Source organism: Ochotona princeps, chromosome 1, assembly GCF_030435755.1.
Source record: "Ochotona princeps isolate mOchPri1 chromosome 1, mOchPri1.hap1, whole genome shotgun sequence".
Taxonomy (NCBI): Eukaryota; Metazoa; Chordata; class Mammalia; order Lagomorpha; family Ochotonidae; genus Ochotona; species Ochotona princeps.
The window spans coordinates 104,786,192-104,806,721 of NC_080832.1; the positions used below are offsets into that span (position 1 = coordinate 104,786,192).

Genomic DNA, 20,530 nt, shown 5'->3' on the forward strand with positions numbered 1-20,530 from the left:
CAGCTTCTTGCTGACGTGCCTGGGAAAACAGTGAAAGATGGTCCAAGTTCTTGGACACCTGCAAACACACATAGGAGACCCAAATGAAGCCCCAGCCATTTGCAGCCATTTGGGGAGTAAGCCAATGAATGGGAAACCTCTCTCCTGCTCTCTCTTCCTCTAACTTGGCCTTTTAAATAAATAAAACATCTTTTTTTATAAAAATAATGTATTTTGGGTCCAGCACAATAGCCTAGTGGTCAAAGTCCTCACCTTGCACGTGCTGGGATCCTATATGGGCTCCACTTCCCACCCAGCTCCCCGCTTGTGGCCTGGGAAAGCATTCGAGAATGGCCCAAAGCCTTGGGACCCTGAACCCATGTGGGAGACCTGGAAAAAGGTCCTGGCTCCTGACTTCAGATCAGCTCAGCTCTGGCCATTGTGGCCACTTGGGGAGTGAAGCAGCGGGCAGAGATCTTTTCTCTTCTCTTCTCTTCTCTGTAAACCTACCTTTCCAGTAAAAAAAAAATAATAATAAAATAAATCTTTAAAAAAGGAATATGTTGGGCGGAGGGCACAGGGAGTGGTTGGATGAATCCCAGAGCTTATGAAACTGTGCCACAAAATGAAATGTAATCAATAAAAAAAGGAATATGGGGCCCAGCGCCGTGGCCTAGCAGCTAAAGTCCTCGCCTTGAATGCCCCGGGATCCCATATGGGCGTCGGTTCTAATCCCGGCAGCTCCACTTCCCATCCAGCTCCCTGCTTGTAGCCTGGGAAAGCAGTCGAGGACAGCCCAAAGCTTTGGGACCCTGCACCCGCGTGGGAGACCCGGAAGAGGTTCCTGGTCCCCGCATCGGATTGGCGCATACCAACCCGTTGCGGCTCACTTGGGGAGTGAAACATCGGATGGAAGATCTTCCTCTCTGTCTCTCCTCCTCTCTGTATATCCGGCTTTCCAATAACAATAAAATCTTTATTAAAAAAAGGAATATGTATTATATCACAATTATACACAAAATGTTATGCTAAGTGCTAGAAATAGGAGAGTCAACAAAATGATCCTGCCTTGATGGAGACAACAGCCTGGAAGGGAGATAGATACACATTATACAAACAAAATTAACAACAACAAAAAATTATAGCTGGAATTGTGCAAAGTACTAAGAAGGAGCGGTAGCAGGTGCTAAAAACCAGTAACTGGGGTCAGAGAAGATTACACTGCAAAAATGAAGTTTGAGGTGAATTCTAGGAAGCAGGATTTAATCAAGTAAAAGAGTAAGCAGTCAGTTAAAAAAAAAAAGCAAAAGCAAGTTAAAGAGGAGGTTGAAGACAGAGTTTATATAAAGGCCTTGGAGCAGAGAAAATCTACAGCTGAGAAGCCAAGCTGAGATTCCTGGTTAAGACATGGGGTACCTGCATCTCACATCAACGTGCCAGCCTGTGATGTCCAGATGTGGCTCTAGATCCAAGCTTCCTGCTAACCCCCCCCCCCCCCCCAGACACAGACACACACCCCGGGAGGCATCCTGGATGACTCAAGCCACTGGGGTTCTTGTAACCCACGTGGAAGAATATTGGGGAGGGAACCAGCAGGTGGGGCCTGTCTCTCTGTGTCTGAAATAAACAAAAATTTTTCAATGGGAGAGAGGGAACAGGTGATAGGAAGGAGGTAATTCATTCCACCCTGGGTCAGCCTGACAATACTCCACAGCCAGAGCCCCTCATCATTCCAACTTCTCCATCCCTCAAGCTGAAATTCCGCAGCTGACTTTTAGAAATAGGAAGGGTGCCCGTGACTTTACTAAGAAAGCCACTTTGGGAAGCTGGAACACCTCTCCCAGGCGCACAGAACGAAGCGCAGAATTGACACAGAGGCCGCCGCAGCCAACACAGCACCGAGCTCTCCACTCGGCAAAGGTCGCCGCGCAGCTCCCGCCGCACCACTGAGGCTGCGCGCGCGCCGTTCCGGAAGCGGAAGTGCACACGAGGTCAGGTTTGCTGGTTAACATGGCGGCCCTCATAGGGTTGTTGTCCGGTTTTGGACGGCCGTTCCGAAGGTCGCTGGCTGGCCCGGCGGCCACCAGCTGGGCTCAGCTCCCAGCGCGCGGATACAGGGAAGGTGAGTCTCGGGTCCCAGAGGTCTCCCGACATGGGGCGTAGAATACTTAAACGCCAGCCTCGGTATGCCCCCCTTTCCTGTTTCGTCCTCCGGATTCTAGAACTTCGGGGGTGTTCAGAAAGCACCTTCCGAACCTTGGTGCTGTTCTCTTGAATTTCTGTGTCTTGCTACGTGTCCTTACGAGGCAGAGGAAGAGACGGAGAGAAAGGCCTGCCAGTGAGCCAGGGATTTCGAATATTACTAAAAGCTAAGAGCTGTTTCAGCTGGGAGGATATTCTAGAAAGGCGGGTGGGGGACGGGAAGCCCGTTTCTGGGACAATTAAGTTCTAAAAAGAAGATGAAATGTGAATGATGTACAATACAGGTGATGCAAAAGATGAAGTCCGGACACGCCAGCAAATGCAGGTGTGCCGCTTGCGAGTGCTGGGAGATTGCCTTACCAGAAACGGCACAGTTGAAAGTTTTCCTGCGGCGGATGTGCCTGGAACGGGCTTGTAGAAGAATAAGGCTTTTTGTTTCCGGGACGTGAACTGTGAAAAAGGCTGAGCCATGCGGCTGTTTGAAGGGTCTGGTGTGGTGTGGGCCAGCAAAGGTATACTTTAAAACGAAGAAGTATCCAGTAGAGAGGAGAGATGCTGTTGTCCCTGGGAGCAGAAGAGTCCAGAAAGAATAGCTCAGTGCCCGAGCTGCGACATTTGTCTCAGAAGAGGTCTCCATTTTTAGCTTTTAAACCGTACGTCCAGTTTGTAGAAATCAAAGGGCAGGTTGGTGGCAGTTCTGCCCAGTGGTTAATGAGCTGGCTGAGACACATCATCCTGTGTTCAAGTGGTTGGGTTTCCAGTCCTAGTTCCCCTCCTGATTTTCAGCTTCCTGCTCATGCATGCTGTAGGAGCAGCAGGTAACGTGGCACTAGCACAGGGGTCCCTGTAACCCACATGAGAGACTCAAGTTGAACTCCCAACTGCTGCAGCCTGGCCCTATCCTGGGGGCTGCAGTATCGAGAGAATGAACCCGAGATTGAGAGCTCACTCTCTGCCTTCCAAATAGAGTAAGTAAATAAATTTTTAAAAAGGATTGTGATGGAAACATGTAGACAACATGTATGTTTGAAAAACTTGGCTGTGATGAAAAAAGAAACATTTGCTAAAAGAAAATTCAGTCCAGATACCATCTGGCTCCGGTTAGGTTAATCTGTTAGTAAAGAAAGAGCAGCCTTGGATACAGTGTTTCATCTCTGCCCAGACTGCCTAGTAAGTGCGCATCTGTAAGATCCTTGGGAGTGCCCACCTAGTCTTAGCCTCGAAAAGCTGCTGCTTTTCACGTACCTTATGAAATTTAAAGTTGAAGCAGCTCTTTGCTGTGTTCCTAGGAGAAAGACAAGAAAGTGTATATATGAGAGAGAGAGAGACAGGAGTACTTGAGGTTAGATTCAGATAATTTTTTACTTGGCAAGATTATGAAATAGTGGACTGGATAATCAAGTTTCTGAAGTCCTCCTCCCTCTATATATATATCTATATACAGATATATAGATAGGTTATATATATAGGTTATATATTTATATATAGGTTATATACACACACACACGTATATATATATATATATGTAGGTTAGGGCCTGGCTCAACTGGCTAATCCCCCCTATGCAAAGCGCCAGGATGCCATATTATTGCCCATTTGTATGCCGGCTACTCCGTTTCCCATCCAGGTCTCTGCTTGTGGCCTGGGAAAGCAGTAAAGGATGGATGGCCCAAAACCTTGGGACTCTGCACCCACGTGGGTGGCTCTGGCCATTGCAGCCATTTCGGGAGTGAACCAGCAGATGAAAGATCTTTCTCTCTGTCTCTCCTTCTCTCTATAAATCTGCCATTCCAATAAAAATAAATAAATCTTTAAAATATATATATTTAGGTTGATAGCTCCTTTGTTGCTGTCAGTCCTAAAAGCTAAATGTCAGACTGGTGTGCAGTTACGTGAAGGCACTACCATTCGGGAATTGCTTATCTCCTGAGCCTTATGTGAAAAAAAAAAAGATCTTTGCTGTTATAATCTATCCATTCTCTGGAAGGCATAACTTACTGTACATACAGCTCATTTTGATTGACCCCAGCCAATATGTTTGGTGCACAAATATTATACATATAGAATTGAAAGTTGTGTAGACAGATGAGGTTCTCTTACTGAAAATACTCAAGCGTCTTGCTTTTTTCTTTCTTTCTTTTTTTTTTTTAAGGTTTATTTGAAAGGCAGAGTTACAAAGAGAGAGAGAAAGCCTTACATACAAATACCATCCATCCACTGGTTTACCACCCAAGAGACCATAACAGCCAGGGCTGGGCCAGGACAGAGCCAGTTGCCTAGAACTCCATCTCAGTGTCCCACGGGCACAGAAGGGACCTAAGTACTTAGGTCATCTTTCATTCAAGCATCCATTTTTCAGAGATACTTTTAGTCAGAGTTGATGAGGGCTATGAAGACTTTTCAGTCTATTTTTTTTTTTAAAGATTTATTCATTTTATTACAGCCAGATATACACAGAGGAGGAGAGACAGAGAGGAAGATCTTCCATCCAATGATTACTCCCCAAGTGAGCCGCAACGGGCCGATGCGCGCCAATCCGAAGCCGGGAACCAGGAACCTCTTCTGGGTCTCCCACGCGGGTGGCAGTGTCCCAATGCATTAGGCCATCCTCAACTGCTTTCCCAGGCCACAAGCAGGGAGCTGGATGGGAAGTGGAGCTGCCGGGATTAGAACCGGCGCCCATATGGGATCCCGGGGCTTTCAAGGCAAGGACTTTAGCCACTAGGCCACGCCGCCGGGCCCTCAGTCTATTTTTTTAATGGAGGGCTTTCCAGTGCCAACCAGGAAACCTGCTAGTCAAATTTGAGAAGCTCTGTAATCCCATCCGACTTTGAGTCTTAAAGCAGTGGTTCTCCATCAGGAGCAGTTGTTGCCCCAGGAAACTTGTGGCCATGTCTAGGTACATTTGAGGCAGTCATGACTGGCACCTGGTGAACAGAGGCTGAGAATGCTGCCAGGCGTCGTCATAGAGGGCAGATGAGAGCTCCTTGCAGCAGAGAACCCTCTGGCTAAAAAGTCAGACCTGCTGCAGTTGAGAAAGTCTGATCTAAAGTTTGACAAGAGGGACACATGGCCAAAAAAGATTGTTGTGGGGCCCGGCGCAGTAACCTAACAGCTAAAGTCCTAGCCTTGAACGCACCAGAATCCCATGTGGGCATTGGTTCTAATCCCAGCAGCTCCACTTCCCATCCAGCTCCCTGCTTGTGGCCTGGGAAAGCAGTGGAGGACGGCCCAAAGCCTTGGGACTCTGCACCCACATGGGAGACCTCGAAAAAGCATATGGCTGCTGGCTTCGGATCAGCGCAGTTCTGGCTGTTGAGGCCACTTAGGTAGTGAATCAGTGGACAGAAGGTCTTCCTCTCTGTCTCTCCTTCTGTGTGTATATCTGACTTTGCAATAAAAATAAAATAAATCTTAAAAAAAAGGTTATTGGGCCCGGCGGCATGGCCTAGCAGCTAAAGTCCTTGCCTTGAAAGCCCCGGGATCCCATATGGGCGCCGGTTCTAATCCCGGCAGCTCCACTTCCCATCCAGCTCCCTGCTTGTGTCCTGGGAAAGCAGTTGAGGACGGCCCATACATTGGGACACTGCACCCACATCGGAGACCTGGAGGAGGTTCCAGGTTCCCGGCTTCGGATCGGCGCGCACCGGCCCGTTGCGGCTCAGTTGGGGAGTGAATCATCGGACGGAAGATCTTCCTCTCTGTCTCTCCTCCTCTCTGTATATCTGGCTGTAATAAGAATAAATAAATCTTTAAAAAAAAAAAAAAGTTATTGTGGGAGAAGCAAGGTTAAAGGGGGACAGACATGGAAATTGTTATTTCCTGAGTGCCCACCTGCAAGTAATGTGCTAGGTTTTCCACACACTTTCCTCCAGCTTTCTTAGCAATCCATAAGGTAGAATTTTTTTTTTAAGATTCATTTGTTTTATTTGAAAGGCAGAGTTAGAGAGGAGAAGCAGAGAGAGAGAGATCTTAAATGCGCTGGTCACTCACCAGATGACCATAACGGCCAGAGCTGGGTGGCTCCAGAATTGAGGCGCTTCCTCTAGGTCTCCCATGTGGGTGCAGGGGCCCCAGGGCTTGAGGACAGCCTCTGCTATTCTCCCAATTAAAGGCTTTTAAAAAATACAATTATTTATTTGTAAGGCAGAATGATAAATGAAGGAAAAGGTAAAAGGAGAGAGAGAGAGAGATCTTCCTTCTACTGGTTCACTCCTCAAATGGCTCCAACCACTGGGGCTGAATGAAGCAGCATAAAGCCAGGAGCCAAGAATTCTATCCAGGTCTCCCATGTGGTAGCAAGAGCCATTACCTCCACCTTTCAGATGCCTTAACTGGAAACTGGATTGTAAGAGGAGCAAACGGGACCTACATCTGCCCTCGTGTGTGGGATGCCAGCATCACAAGCAGCAACTTAACCTACTATGCCACAGTGCTGACCCCTAGAGAAAATTACCTCAGGAGTTAGAGGGAAAACACAGGGGAAGCACTGCACCAATCAGGAAGCAATGATGTGAAGATGAGCTACAGGAGCAGTCCTTGCAGCAGGAACAAGTTTGAGAAAAGCATCCATGGCCACAAGTGAGGGCACTATACTCCCCGTCCCTCCAAGACTGTTGAGGCCACATGCGGCCATCGTTACTCCATTCTTTGTTACCTGCTTGGGTGTTGGTGTGCACAAGTCCTTCCCAGCAGGACTGTTGGTGCCCTTGGCCATTGCCTGTGTTGGTGCCCATCTCTCATCGTTTTCCCTGCCTTCTCTACTAGACAATGGGGTCTCTGGCGGCTGCAGTTCCCTGTGTGTGTGTGTCCGTCAAGGTCTTCTGTGTTCACCACAGCCTTCCCACCATGCTGGTTGCTCCAGTTGTCTTGGCCTCCATCCTAGGCGGGTGTTTCCTAAAGGACTTTCACTTTCCTCCTATAGAACAGGCGCATAGTCTGTCTATAGACTATGCGCCTGTTCTATTGTAAGTCTCCACAGGAGGTGGAACAAGGCTGTGCACTTCCTGGGTCCTCAGAAAATACCTTGCCTCATCCAGGATGATTGGTGTATAGAAGCATCTGTCTAGAAAAACTTGCGCCCTTGGTTCCCGTATAGGAAAATGCTTCAGCTCTTTCTTCAGTGTTGTTGATATCAGGACATCTTAGAGAAATTTCATCTTTTTCTGGACACGGTTTTTGTTAGTGTTTAAATCTTCTAGTCCTGATTTTTTTAGCCACCCCCACTTCTCGCGAATGGAGAGGCTGCCAGGGGCAAAATGGACCTCAGGTTTTGTTTGGGTTTGACGTGTTTTTCTACACACACTGAAAATCAATACTGTTTTGATTTCTATCTCCTCTTTCCAGAGGCTTAAAATCTACTAAAGGGGAAAAGGAGAAAAAATATATATATATATCCCAGCTCCAGCTGGGCTTTCTGCTGCTGCTAAGACACCACCCTGTTTAATCTCAGGCTCATGTGAGTTCACAGGTCATTCCCTCTGGTTTGACAAATTGTCTCAATCAGATAAGCATCTGCCTGTGTTTGATCCACTGGCTTCTAGTAGGATGATTCACTGGCTCAGGGTTGCTGTGGGGAGAGCTCATGAACAGTGAAGCTTGCCATGGGCTTTGATCTCCATTCCAGGGACCAGTGGGATGACTTCAGGGTTTGGTTCTTTGCCGGGAGTGATGTGTATTTTGTTAGACTTGTTTACCTCATGGTTAGGGCCCAAATGCCTTCACTATTGGGAACCACATATTGTATTTTAGGGCATTGTTCTCACACTGACTCCAGTGGTACCAGAATGTATCTTCTTTGGTTTTCATAGGGAGTCTTGGAAACTTCTGCCCGCTACCTACTGCTTAGATTTGGTGCCCTCAGGCCATCTCTTGACTAGGTCTTTGCAAATTTCCAGGGATGTTTACACACACACACACACACACCCCTGTTGTAGGTTATGTGCGCAGATTGCAGCAAGGCAGTGGCCTTCCTTCTCACCCACAGCCTGTTCCTGGGTTGGTCTCTATTCTGTACCAGCAGATCTGGGTGTGGAATGACGCATTTGCTTTCACTACGGGAGACCTACTTGGATTCTGAATTAATTAGCAACTGCAGTGTCCTCTGGCCATTGTTACTCCTTTGTATTTCTGCAGTTGGACATTGAGGGGCTCGGGTTGACTGGCAGTAATGAGTCTTTATTGCACAAAAAACAAGGGGAGAACAATTGCAGGCCGTCTGTGTCCAATTAGGTGTCGGTCACAGATGCTGCTGTGGGCCCCTGCTTGGGTTAGAATTACTTTTTTTCTTAAGACATTCCGTTCTCTTTTTATTGTTCATTTATTTGAAAAACAATACATGTTGATTTTAGAAACTTTGAAAAGGAATTATTACCAGTCCATAGGCAGTTAACTCTGGGGGACTGTGAGTCCCCTGAAATCTGTGTTTCACTGTGTCTATGTTTATGGGCTTTCCCTTGGGAGAGATCCATAGCTTTCACTGGGCTTCTATCTTTAAAAACATTATTTATTTGCTTACTTACTTATTTGAAAGGCAGAATTAGAGAGTTGGAGTGGGGAAGAAAGAACACGCATGGGAGAACACTTCACCTTCTGGTTCACTGCCTAAATGGCCTCAGAGTGGCTGGAGCTGGGCCAGGTGCGGCCAGGAGCTGCTTCTGGGTCTCCCATATGTGTGCAGGAGCCCAACCTCTTGGGCCATCCCCCGATGCCTTCCTAGTGCATTAGGGAACTAGATTGGAAGTGGTACTTGAGCCTGTTGCCCGTATGGAACGGGCATTGCAGGAGGCATCTACTATTCCACAACACCAGCCCCACTCTGGGCTCTCAAAGTTAAGAATCTTAGAATGGGAACTTGTGATGTATAAGTAAAGCTGCTTAAGGGGACACTCTAGCTGGGTTGGGGTTCCCACCAAGGAGTGCTGGGACTTGAGTGGCGGGGGCTGTGTTCTGATCTGGATATGGCTGCAGTCTCCCTTGGCACAAGTGTGGACTGGGACTGGATGCACCAAGCCAGGCTAGAATCCAGCACTATCTTGTGCTCTGGAGGAACAGGGTAGATGTGGGATGGACTAGCCTTGGTCTCTGCCCATACTGAGCTATGTATGAGTGTGCTTGGGTATGGACGAGCCTTGGCTGGACTGAAACACCCAACAGTAAGAACCAGAATGGGTTGAAGACCAGTCAGGAAAGGCCACTGTCCCTGCTAGGACAAAAGGTGGCCCGAGTAAGGCTGGCTCACGGAGCCACCGATATGTGCAAAACCTGGCATTGGGAGAGGTTCTGATGGAGGAGCCTGGGCAACTCCTCTGGCAGGACACAGTCCCTGCAGGTAAGCACAAGAAGCATGGAAGGAAACAGCCCAGACCAGGCCATGGAAAGTTCCCCACTGGCATGCATTTGGCATAGCTCGGGGGCAGACCAGGCTGAACCAGTTTACATCACCCGCTGGCAAATCCAAGCACTGGAATAGAGTGTAGGTCGAGCCAGGGTCAGTCGCAACTCATACCAGTACACAGTACGACTGGGATTGGGTGCCTGCTGGGTTGGACTAGGCTGTAACTCCCACCAGAGTCAGCTGGAATTGGCGGGGGGAGGGGCTGGGCCGGGCCAGGCTACAGCACCCACTGGCAAAAACCGAGGTGAGGGGGGCTGTGCCAGACTTGGCCGCAGCACCCCACCAGCACATGTGAGAACCAGGAAGGGAGGGGGCAAAGCTGGTAGGGGGAATGTGGAGGGCTCCCTTGCTGGACAACCACTCCCACTGGAGAGCATGAGCTGGGATGGGGGCAGACCAGACCAGGCAGGGCTACAACACCTGTGGGCATCATGTGAACTAGATCAGGGAAAAGCCAGGTTGGGCTGACTGTTCCGACTGGTGCAAGCAAAAATTAGAGCAGGCGAAGGTTGGTTGGGCTTTGCCGCAGCATCAGCTGGCAGAGGCTGGCACTGGGAGCTAAATGTGTCAAGTTAAACTGCAGAATCACCTGGAGAGTGCATAATCCAGGAATGTGAGTGGCCTAGAAGGGAAATAGTGGGCACCTCCCTCTTGGGTTACCACTCCCACTGTAGGGCACGAAAACCAGGACAGGGGCTGGGGTGGCTAGACAGAAAAGCATCCGCCAGTATGTGTGTGAACTGGATAGTAAGACTGGTTGGGTTGAGCTAGGCTTCAGTGCCCATTGACATGTATGAGAGCTGAATGGGATGTGGGACAGACTGGATCAGTCTGCTGCACATACTGGCAAGCACGGGAACCCAGGCAGGGGGTGGGACTGTTGGGGGTTATTGTGGGTCGCTCCGACTAGGCTGCAGCTCCCACTGGTTTCTGTGAGGGCCGAGTGTGTGCTCAGCAGAATCAGGCTGGACTGCAACACTCATTGGTTCCAGTGGAAGACGGGGCTGGAAACAGACCCAACCCAGCAATTGCAACCACCAGCTGATTGGGGTGACAGACTGTTCCGGGCCCTTTACCGGCAAGTACACACAAGAATCTGGTCTGGGATCACCTCAGACAAAATTTCTTTGGGGATCTCCCCAATCGCACTGCCGGACTCTGAACCCCCAACAATGAAGAGAAGGGCAGGTTCCATGATCTGCCATGGAGTGCAAATACCAGAGCCGAGTCTCCTCAGAGGCTCCGACGGAGCAGTGGACAGCACAATCAGGTGCACATGGAGGATATGGCAGTCTATCGGAACCTGCAGAAGATACCTGACACCACAACAGAGGATAGAACTAATCAACCAACTACCCCAGCCATGTGTTGGCAGTGAAAAACTGGGCAAACGGAGACTCTAAGATGAACTATGTCAGTCAGTGGATTCTGCAGTGACTTCATCGTGCTTGGAATGGCGAGATTGGCAGCAATTCATAACTGTTGAACTGTCAAAACCACTTGAGCAAGACCCTTAAAGAATGCCCTACATCAGGGACCTGGGATGGGTGGGAGACTGGATGGGGCTTCTCCCTTTATCTCCCCATTTACCCCAGATACAGAAAAAAAAAATAGAAGGTGGAAATGATAGTCTTACGCACTTTCCTGCAGCCCTTGAACCTTTGTGCCCTAATTAACCATGTAAAGATTGTCAAAAATAAAGGGAAAAAAAAGGTAAAGCTGCTTATAATGCCAGGATTCTATATGGACATTGAGTTCAAGTGCTGACTGCCCCAGTCCAGCCCAGCTGCCTGCTAATAACCTGGAGAGCAACAAAAGATGACGCAAATGTCTGTGCCCTTGCATTCCTGGAAGAAGCTCTGGCTCCTAAACTAGCCATTGCCACCATTTGGGAAGTGAACCAATGGATGGAAGTTCTGTCTTGCCCTGCTCTGCCCCTCGCTCTGTAACTTTGTCTCAAATAAATAAAAATCTAGGCTGGGGCCAGCACGGTGGTTTATCCAGCCACTTCTCTGCCTCTAGCACCAGCATCCCATATGGATGCCAGTTCTGATCCCGGCTGCTCCACTTCCCATCCAGCTCCCTATTTATAGCTTGGGAAAATAGCAGGGGGTGGCCCAAGTCCTTGGGGCCTTGCACCCCACATGGGAGACCTGGAAGAAGCTCTTGGCTCCTGAATTCAGATCACCTCAGCTCTGGTCATTGTGGCCATTTGGGAAGTGAACCAGCAAGTGGAAGATATTTCTGTCTTCCATCTTTGTAAATCAGCCTCTCAGATAAAAATAAGGAAATTAAAAAAACAAAAGTGCTGAGGTATACTACCTGCCTGGGCCAGAGTAGAGTGACACTACACTGGGTAACCATGCTGCTGTTCAAATACAGTTTTCATATTTTGGGAGGTAGTTTGCCACCAAGCTCTGTGGACCCACATTTTCCTTTACAGTAATTAGCAGTCAGGAGAGTGACAAGCCTTGCTCCCTAAAAATGTTAGCTACCACTTAGTGAACATCACAGTCCTGTGCTAACAGCTGTGGTTTCCGCTTTTTCTGAAGACTAGATCTTTGTGGGTAATTTTATGAAACAATTGTGAGCTCTCAGCTAGGCATTTTAATTCTTCTTAGTGTAGTCCTCCTGCCTCCTGGTAAGGAAGGGGGCTCTGTGGATTGTGAAGTGTGCATTGTCTCACACTTTTTCCACTGCCTGAGGCGAAAAGTCCCTCCCTTAGGAATGGAGTTGCTCCCCTTGCAATTCAGAATCTGCAGGCTCATTCTCTTTGTGAAGGGTCACACTTGGGGAACTTTTGAAGGTCTTCTAGATGTCTCTGCACCGACAAACTCTAGGGTTGCTTCTCATGATGGGGCAGGATTCTTCCAGTTGCTCTGTGTGGAACCAAGAGGAATCTTGGCTTGGAAGGACAAACACTGGGGCTGGGGCAGGAATGAATGGCACAGCAGTTAAGATGCCACTTGGGATGCCCATATCCAGCGCCTGGGCTTGGATCCAAGATCCACTTCCCAGTTCCACTTCCTGCTAATGTGTGACTGGGACGCAGCAGGTGATGGCTTAGACACTTAGTTCCAAACCACCCATGTGAGAGATACAGATTGAGTTCCAGGGTCCTCACTTCAGCCCACCCCCTGCCAGCTGTTATGAGCATTTGGAGCACAAATCAGCTAATGGGACCCCTCTTTTTTTTTTCCCTGTCTCTTTGACTATCAGATGTTTTCCTAAAGGAAGACACAATGTGGAGACCCGTAATCCCAGTGGTAGTAACCAGGAGTCTTGGGTTTGACCTCCTGCAGCCCCAGGGGCGTAAACCCTGGCACACATCACTGAATCCTGCCTGCTGTCTGTCCCGGTTGGGGGCCATGGGACGGTGCAGGCTGAAAGCCTCTTTTTTTTTTTTTTTTCTTGTGTGTAGGATTTGAGCTGTTATTTGAAACTCCCTGTTCTTATGAAATGGTTGGCCTAATTTTCCCCCTTTATCTCTGCAGTGGTAGAAATCCAAGAAGGGAAGACAACTATAGTAAGTATCATGGAGTTGGCCTCTGACAACCTCTGTAATACTTGGAACTGCCTGACTGCCCCTCCGAGGAAGGGCGGGGGCGGGGGCAGGCCCACACTGGACTCCTGGCTCCAGGATCCTCTCGCTCAATGAACATAAATCGCCACAGTCTACACTGTAGTGCAGTTAATAAGGACCAGTCACTGTGCCTGGGCTGCAGTATCTGTTACTTGGTTAAAGTGACCTTTTGTCTGATAATTGTTCAGAGGCCTCTGTGTTTCCCAAAGGGGAAACTAAGGCAGCATAGCCGACCGACCTAGGGAGCCAGAATGGAGCCTGGCCCTCAATTCCTTTCTTTTCTGCCTGGACTGACTAAGCTACTCCTCATGTGAGGCATTTCAAAGGTGACATTCTCCGGGCCCTGGCCCCAGTAGCTGGCACCCTGGCTCATCTGTCAGTAAGAAAGCTGGAATGATTCATGTACCCATGCCCCCCCTTGCCTTCCCAGGGCCCATCGCACCTCCCTTCTTTGGGGAGTCACGGGGCCTAGATTATCCTATAATCCTTAAAAGACAACGTTGTTTTCACATGGCCTTCCATGCTTCCAAGAAATCCTCAGACACTGTGCAGTGATTCCAGAAGCCTCTGGGACTTCCATGTCCCAGAGCAGGGGTTTAACCCTGCTGGCAGCCAGCCAGGCTCCTTGCCCCCAGGATGAGCCATCCGGTCTCCACACTCGCCACCCCCAGCACTCCCTCTGCACTTGCACCTCCACTGCTCAGCCCCAGTTTGTCATTTTAAGGGAGCTCCCTATCACCCGAGGGTGCCTTTTTTCATTCCCCAATTCAAAGCCAAAACAGCCATCCCCCTATAAACTCTACTCTGGAGGAGAGTGATATATCTGGCTTCACCAGGACTGTGAATCTGCTGTTTGTGGGATGAGCATGGAGACAGTGTGGTCCTCTGAGAACCCACGGGAGGTGGAGCACCCTCCAAGCCCACAGAAGTTCTCTGCTCTATAAAAATCAGATCTGTCCCGTCTTATTAAGTGGAGAAGGTTCAAAGGAATGGTATATGTGAACTGTTCTTAGCAGGTATGTCATGGACAGTCAATACATTGCTAGCATCGCCTCCCCACCCCCGTGCACTCTCTAACCCCAGAGGTCTTTCATGCACCTACAGGTTTCTCTAACCCACAGCTCTTCCAACTCTGCCTAGCTGCAGATGCCGTGGCACACAGAAGAGTGGCCGCACTGTGCTGGCAGCCCCTCTCCCTTTGCCATTTCTCCACCAGGAGAGGACATTGTTGCTTGCCTCCCAAAGCTAACCAGCCATGTTGCAGCCTCAATCCACAGGCTTGCCAACGTGCTTTTGCAATTGGAGCTGACACCCATATGCTTGTGTTATTGCACTTAATAATTCCAAGGCTGTGTCACAGGACACAGCAAGCAGCGAGAAGGTCGCTTCACACATGGCTCCAATAGGTTTTGGAAAATGGCATCCAAATTGGTAAAAGCAAAGGGACTGTGTCCTCCCATCTGTGTTTAACAATGAAAAAGGAGAAGCAGGAGTGTATGCAGGGATCTGCTCATTGAGCCGTAGTCCTGGGCTCCTCAGCCTTGGCATAGTTGGTTTCAGGGTGCCTACCTGTGTTAGGGGGGCACTGTCTGTGTAGTATAGCCAGGTCAGTATGCCTGCTAAATGCCAGCAACCATCCCTTCCCCCAGCCATGACCTTCAAAAACATTTCCAGATACTGCCAAGTGTCTGCTGGGGAGCACGGTTGCCTCTGGTTTAAACTCCCTGGCACACACTTAGATCTGTAACGTAAGTAGAAAGGTGGACATGTAGGATAGCAAGGGACTAGCAGGCACTGTTCACGCTGCATCACACTTAGCCATTTGAAACTAATTAAATATTTACTTACATCCTATGCTCTGCTGTACTCCCCAGATACTCTCAGTAGGCAGGACTGGGCTAGGGCTGGAGCCAGGGACGTGGAACCGTTACTGTGAAACAAACCCCAACCTTCAGGTTGATTGACCTGCTGGCTCCACCCAGACCCCTGGAGGTAAGCTTTGACCAGCTTTGCTCCACCCTGGCCCTGGCCCTGGCCCTCAAGCTGACTGACTGTCCCTGCCTCTTTAGATTGAAGGTCGCATCACAGAGACTCCCAAGGAGAGTCCTAATCCCCCCAACCCCTCTGGCCAGTGCCCCATCTGCCGCTGGAACTTGAAGCACAAGTATGGCTATGAGGTGAGTTGTGCTCATCTGTGTGTCCCCAAGGATCCTCCCCAGCGGCACCCCACAGAGCTGCTCAAAGATGGCGTTTTGGCCTGTGATGCTCAGCCTTGGCTGTACATTAGAACCAGCAGGGGAGCTTTTAAAAAGTAATGATACCAGGGCTCCACCCTCCAGGCCCACACAGTTGGTGTCTAAGGTAGGGTGGGGTTTGAACGCTCTCAGGATTCTCACGTATAACCCAGGTTGAGAGCCACCGATTGAGTTCATGGTCTGGTTCCACGTCAGACCCCCAGGGCCCTGTAACCCAGCCTGTAGGGGCTGTGTTCCTGTGGGACTGGGATCATGAGTTGGGCCTAACGTGGAGGTAGCTGAACAGGCTTCTGGCCCTCACTGTGACCTGGGAACACATGACTGTCTCTTTCCATCCCGGGGCTACAAAGACACTGATTGCACTTGCTCTTCTGCAGCAGCCGTTTCCAGGGAAAGAAGATAACAGTGAACAACAAGTGGGCAGCGGATGGAGCAGATTCTGGGTCAGGCCTGTTCAGAGAGCCTGATGCTTGTTAATCCACTTAGTGCCCACAGTAACCCTCTGAGGCCAGGCTCTCACCCTGGTCTCACGCGGGCAGCTGTGCAGCAGGGAGGGGTTACTAAGCCTGTGTGCCGGCATCCAGCTGGGATGCACCACGTGCCCACCCACAGTGCAGGCTGTGCCTCTGCGTGTGCGCTGCCCAGTCCTGCCCTTCAGAGCACTCCCCAGTGACACAGAGCACCCTATTTTTGGGTTTCAGGTGGTTCCGGCTTCGGGCCAGTTTGTCCTGCAGGTTGTGCCCAGTCCACCCTGTTGTGGAATAAGATGACTAAGGGCAGAGATCCTAGTCAGGTGGTCAGAACAGGAGCGGCCACATGCCCGTGGGATCTGAACAGAATGAGCCAACTAATCTCCTGGGCTGGGAGCCTTGGCTTCAGGCCACCCCCAGGGCAGGAGGGGAGCTGTCTGCTGGTGGCTGCTGGGAGTGGTAGAAGGCATGCAGGCCAAGGGACAGGGCTTAGAACTTCCGGCAACACGCATGTCCCTGAGGCAGACTTGGAACCCCGTACTCACCCAGCCAGCAATGGGCCACTTCCTGCCAGCCATTTCCAGGAAATGGACTTGGTTGTACCCATTCAGCAGCAGAAATTGAATCCCCTCTGAAATAAAGGTGAACATTGTTTTTCTTTGACTTCTCTCCACGTGGGGCACCGCTATCCTGGGCTCTGCAGCACTAGCAGCTTGCTTGGCAGCCCCGCATCAATCCCATCCAAGTTCCTTTCATCAGAGTCAGAAGAGTACAGGGGTGGGAATTGGGGGCCTGGGTCCCTTGGGAACTGTCCAGTAATTAAAACAAATCTGTGGTTATACAGCAAGGCGCCTGCTAGGGCACAAGTTGGTTTGTGGAACATGACTGCTAGGATAGGCATGCCTGCACTCCCCTGGGCATTGGGCGTGAGTTTTCTTTAACCCCTCAGCCACTCTCGAAGGGTAGGGTTGGGGAAGTGCTCTGGTCTCAGTTCAGGCCCTGTGTGTGTTGTCTCCTTAATGCCATCCCAAGGACCCCAAGAAAACCTACACAGCCAGGCACATCTGCCATGGGTGCCTTCAAGCCTTGATCCCTTCCTCCTGGGCTTGCAGACTGGCATTGAGCCTTGGTGGGAATGGCAGGGATGAGGAAGGCCCTGTATGTCCCCTGCCCTGTGGCCTCTGTCCGTGACATTGAGGGGGGAGTAGGTCAGGTTTTCCCTTTGCTCCATCCAGGGACACTCACCAAGAAAGATAGGTGCATAAAAGAATGCTTTTTGAAGAGCTTCTCTTCATTGATTCTATCAAAATGTCTCAGGACGGGGCTGGGAGCCCCAGGCGGCCTTACCTAGTTGGGATTAGCCTTTGCTGAGGTAAAGGTAACAGGTTTCTAGGAGGAGAGAGCAGTTTCAGGTAGGTTCGTAGAGCCACAGCGCTCCGGGGGTGCTAGCCTGCCCCAGCCTGCCCAGCTGACCAGCGTCTCCCTTCTGGGTTTGTGCTAGGACGTTCTGCTGCTCAGTCAGTTCATTCGGCCCCACGGGGGCATGCTGCCCCGTAAGGTCACCGGCCTGTGCCAGGAGGAGCACCGCAAGATTGAGGAGTGTGTGAAGATGGCCCACCGTGCAGGTAGAAAGCCCCCCAGGGCTCAGAGGGGCAAGGGAGGGGGCAGCAGGGGACATCTGCTCCCACCTGGCTGGCTGGTATTACAGCCCCAGCCGGGTATCTGGAGAACCGGTAACACACCCCTCACCACCACTGCCAGTCTGTGCACTCCCTCGCACCTGCGCAAGAGAGCCACCAAAACCATCCTGTATGGCCTGCCCTCTCCTCAGGTCTGTTGCCGAATCACAGGCCTCTGCTTCCTGAAGGTGTTGTTCCGAAGAGCAAACCACAGCTGAACCGGTAAGCAGCCCCAGCCCAGGTGCAGGCCCATAGCCAGGAGAGCACCCCGCTGGCCATGCCACCACCTTCCCGGTGTAGCCCCCCCCCCCCCCCCCCCCCCCCGCAGCCTCTACTCCTGCCGCGAGGCAGGGTCTCTGCCTCTGTCCTTTTTCCTGCGGCCCTGCTGGGTGCTTAGCACAGGGGCAAGGAGGGTAGAGTGGCAGCTGATTGGTCATTACAATGTGCTAATCCTGTGTTTATGACATCACACTGGGTTGCCATGGGGATGTCAGAGCACTTCTACAAACTTTCAGGAACCCAGCACTGGGGTTATTAGAGGGCAGAATGAAGTGTTAAACTGGCAGGGCTCTCTGGAGTAGAACCACTGCGTATAGGACATCCCAGTCACCTACTGCACGGCTCCAGAGAAGCAACCATGTGGCCTGCATTGCAGCTGTGGCTCACGGAGGTATGCAGTTCACAAGCTACACTGCCACCCGTGGCAGTCCCGAAAAGTTGTCTGAAGGAGGAAAGGAAAGCCCCCAACCCTGGCAACTCCATCCACCCTGCAGCCGGAGCAGGGCAGCCCCTCTACAGGAAGAGTGCCCAACTCCACCTGTACCTCCCACGAGGCCAGCTGGTGTGAACCTCTTCCCTTTCACACAACTCTGCTGTGGGCCACTTGGGGAGCCCACCCGCTCAGAGGGGCCTAAGGACACACTCCCTCCTGCCTGCTGGCCTTTGAAGCCAGGCCCGGCTCACCCCAATGCATCCGGTGTCCTTTTACGTGACACAGGATTGATGATGTGTGGGGAAGGGAAATTGATTCCCTTGCAGGGAATGCTTAGGAGTACGTGCAGGGGTCCCTCGGCTGCCGTGTGTTGGCCCAGGGTTGGCTGGGGCCTGGTGGAACCCTTCTTTGTTCTCCTGCCGCATCCCTCTTGTGGAGGGGCTGCTTTAGGAAAGAGCTCAGAGTCCTCCTGAAGCTGGGGTGTCCCAACAGAGCTGTCCAGAGGCCACCCAGCCCCTGCCACCTGTCTGCTCTGGGTGGCACAGGCTTCAGGCCCAAGGCTAGCCCAAACCTGGCTTCCCTGCGGCCTTTTGAGGGCACAGGGGAAGGTCCAGCTTTAGGGCATAAGCTCAGGACAGGCCACTCAGCTTGGCATCTTCCAGACTCTGAAAAGCAGAACGTACCCCTTCTCCTCACTGCCCCTGTGGCAGGGAGAGCAAGGCCAGGACAGGGACCATCAGGAGTTCCTCGACTTGCCCAGCACTGGCACCATGGGAAAGCAGCCCCCTCACAGCTGGCATCCCCCAGCCTCCCCTCACCCCTAGCACCAGCCAGTCCACACTTGGAGAGCAGGCTGCCATCTCTGACCAGCCTCTGACTGCCTCACACAGCTTCCCCTCAGCACAAGGCCAGGGGCCTGCTTGAATTGCATAATCAACAGTCGTTTTTCACTCTTTTTGGTTAACAAAATTTGTAGCCAAGATTGTTAGCATTTTTAAATTAGACGCCTCTCCGAGCATCTCATCTCTGGAGGCAGCTATATTGAGCCTCAACCAGTGGAGGCAGGGCAGGATCGCTGGCCTTGGTCGGGGCTGAGCTTGCAAGGCGACGGGTGGGCCTTTCTGGACAGGATCCAGGTTTCATTCTGGACCAAGCAAACCCCAGTCCCGGCTGGTATGAGCCACTTTTCCAGGAACTATCAGGACCCTGGCCATCCCCTAAAGGGGCCAAAGGACCATGGGTGGCAGCCGTCTTCCCTCACTCCCCTCCCCACTTCCAGGAACCTTCCTGGCCCAGGCGCCTCCCAGTCCTGCAGGCCTTGGCTGCCTCCCTCCAGGCCTGGTGAGGAGCAGGGGTCCTGCACCAGCTCTGCAGCCCTGAGGGCTTCCCTTAAGGCCCTCCTGGGCTACTAAGTCCAATGGGAGGAGGGGTGGCTTCCTCCAGGCCCTTCCTGGGGAGATCAAGGGAGCTCTGCCTGACCCTGGCCACACACACAAGGCAGCAGGAGCCCAGCCCATCTGTTTACGGGACACTCAGCAGTTACTCCCAGGAAAATCCCCTGCACTTTGAAAAAGGAAAACTGGTCAAAGGGTTTGCTTGGCGAGCTATGGCCTGGGCCATGGAGCAGGCTCCCTCTTTCCCAGTTCCAGTCGTCGTGACAGGCCCGTCTCGGTCTCCCTCCACAGCTACCTGACCCGCTGGTCTCCCCGCTCCGTCAAGCCCATCTACAACAAAGGCCACCGCTGGAACAAGGTGTGCATGCCCGTGGGCTCACCGCTCTTGAAGGACAATGTCTGCTACTCAAAAACACCTTTGAAGCTGTATCACTGACCATGTGCCCAGCTTCCAGAGACTGTCCAGTGCCCCACCCCCACGCCTACACCATGCATTGGGAAGCCAGCTTGCAAACCCTCAGCCAAACCTCATTCCTGCGCTCCCCACAGGATGACCTCCAGTGGCACAAGAAACAGTGGACTAACTCCAGTTCTTTGAGGTTGCCCAAATGCAACACTGGGAACTGCAGGCAGACAGTTGCTCTGTTTTGCACTAGATTGGTCCGAGTGATGGCTGTGCCCAGTGCTGAGGGACAAGGGGTTTGCCTAAAGGAACATCATAAACCAGGCAGGTGGGCTTCCCCCCTGTGTGTGTGTGTGTGTGTGTTCACTGGGTGTGGGGGCAGGCATTTGCAGCTGATTCTGAGCTCTGAGTCCCACATCCCTCGTGCTGGGCCACGTGATGCACCTGTGTAGGTGGG

The 20,530-nt window shown here is 51.3% G+C and overlaps 1 protein-coding gene across 1 annotated transcript; it reads left to right on the plus strand.

Annotated features, from left to right (window-relative positions):
• Positions 1-1,949: 1,949 nt before the first annotated feature.
• MRPS18A (mitochondrial ribosomal protein S18A) lies at positions 1,950-20,410 on the plus strand. The gene is made up of 6 exons (XM_004590399.3): positions 1,950-2,101; positions 13,072-13,103; positions 15,230-15,337; positions 17,387-17,510; positions 17,717-17,786; positions 19,962-20,410. The coding sequence occupies exons 1-6, from the start codon at positions 1,990-1,992 to the stop codon at positions 20,104-20,106; spliced, it is 591 nt and encodes a 196-aa protein (XP_004590456.1). The 5' UTR covers positions 1,950-1,989; the 3' UTR covers positions 20,107-20,410.
• Positions 20,411-20,530: the final 120 nt, after the last annotated feature.

Excerpts from the sequence above, each read along its gene's own strand:
- MRPS18A (XM_004590399.3), top strand. The coding sequence starts at position 1,990 with ATGGCGGCCCTCATAGGGTTGTTGTCCGGTTTTGGACGGCCGTTCCGA. Across the intron at positions 2,102-13,071 it reads AGCGCGCGGATACAGGGAAG|TGGTAGAAATCCAAGAAGGG; the intron begins GTGAGTCTCGGG and ends TTATCTCTGCAG. Across the intron at positions 15,338-17,386 it reads AGCACAAGTATGGCTATGAG|GACGTTCTGCTGCTCAGTCA; the intron begins GTGAGTTGTGCT and ends GGTTTGTGCTAG.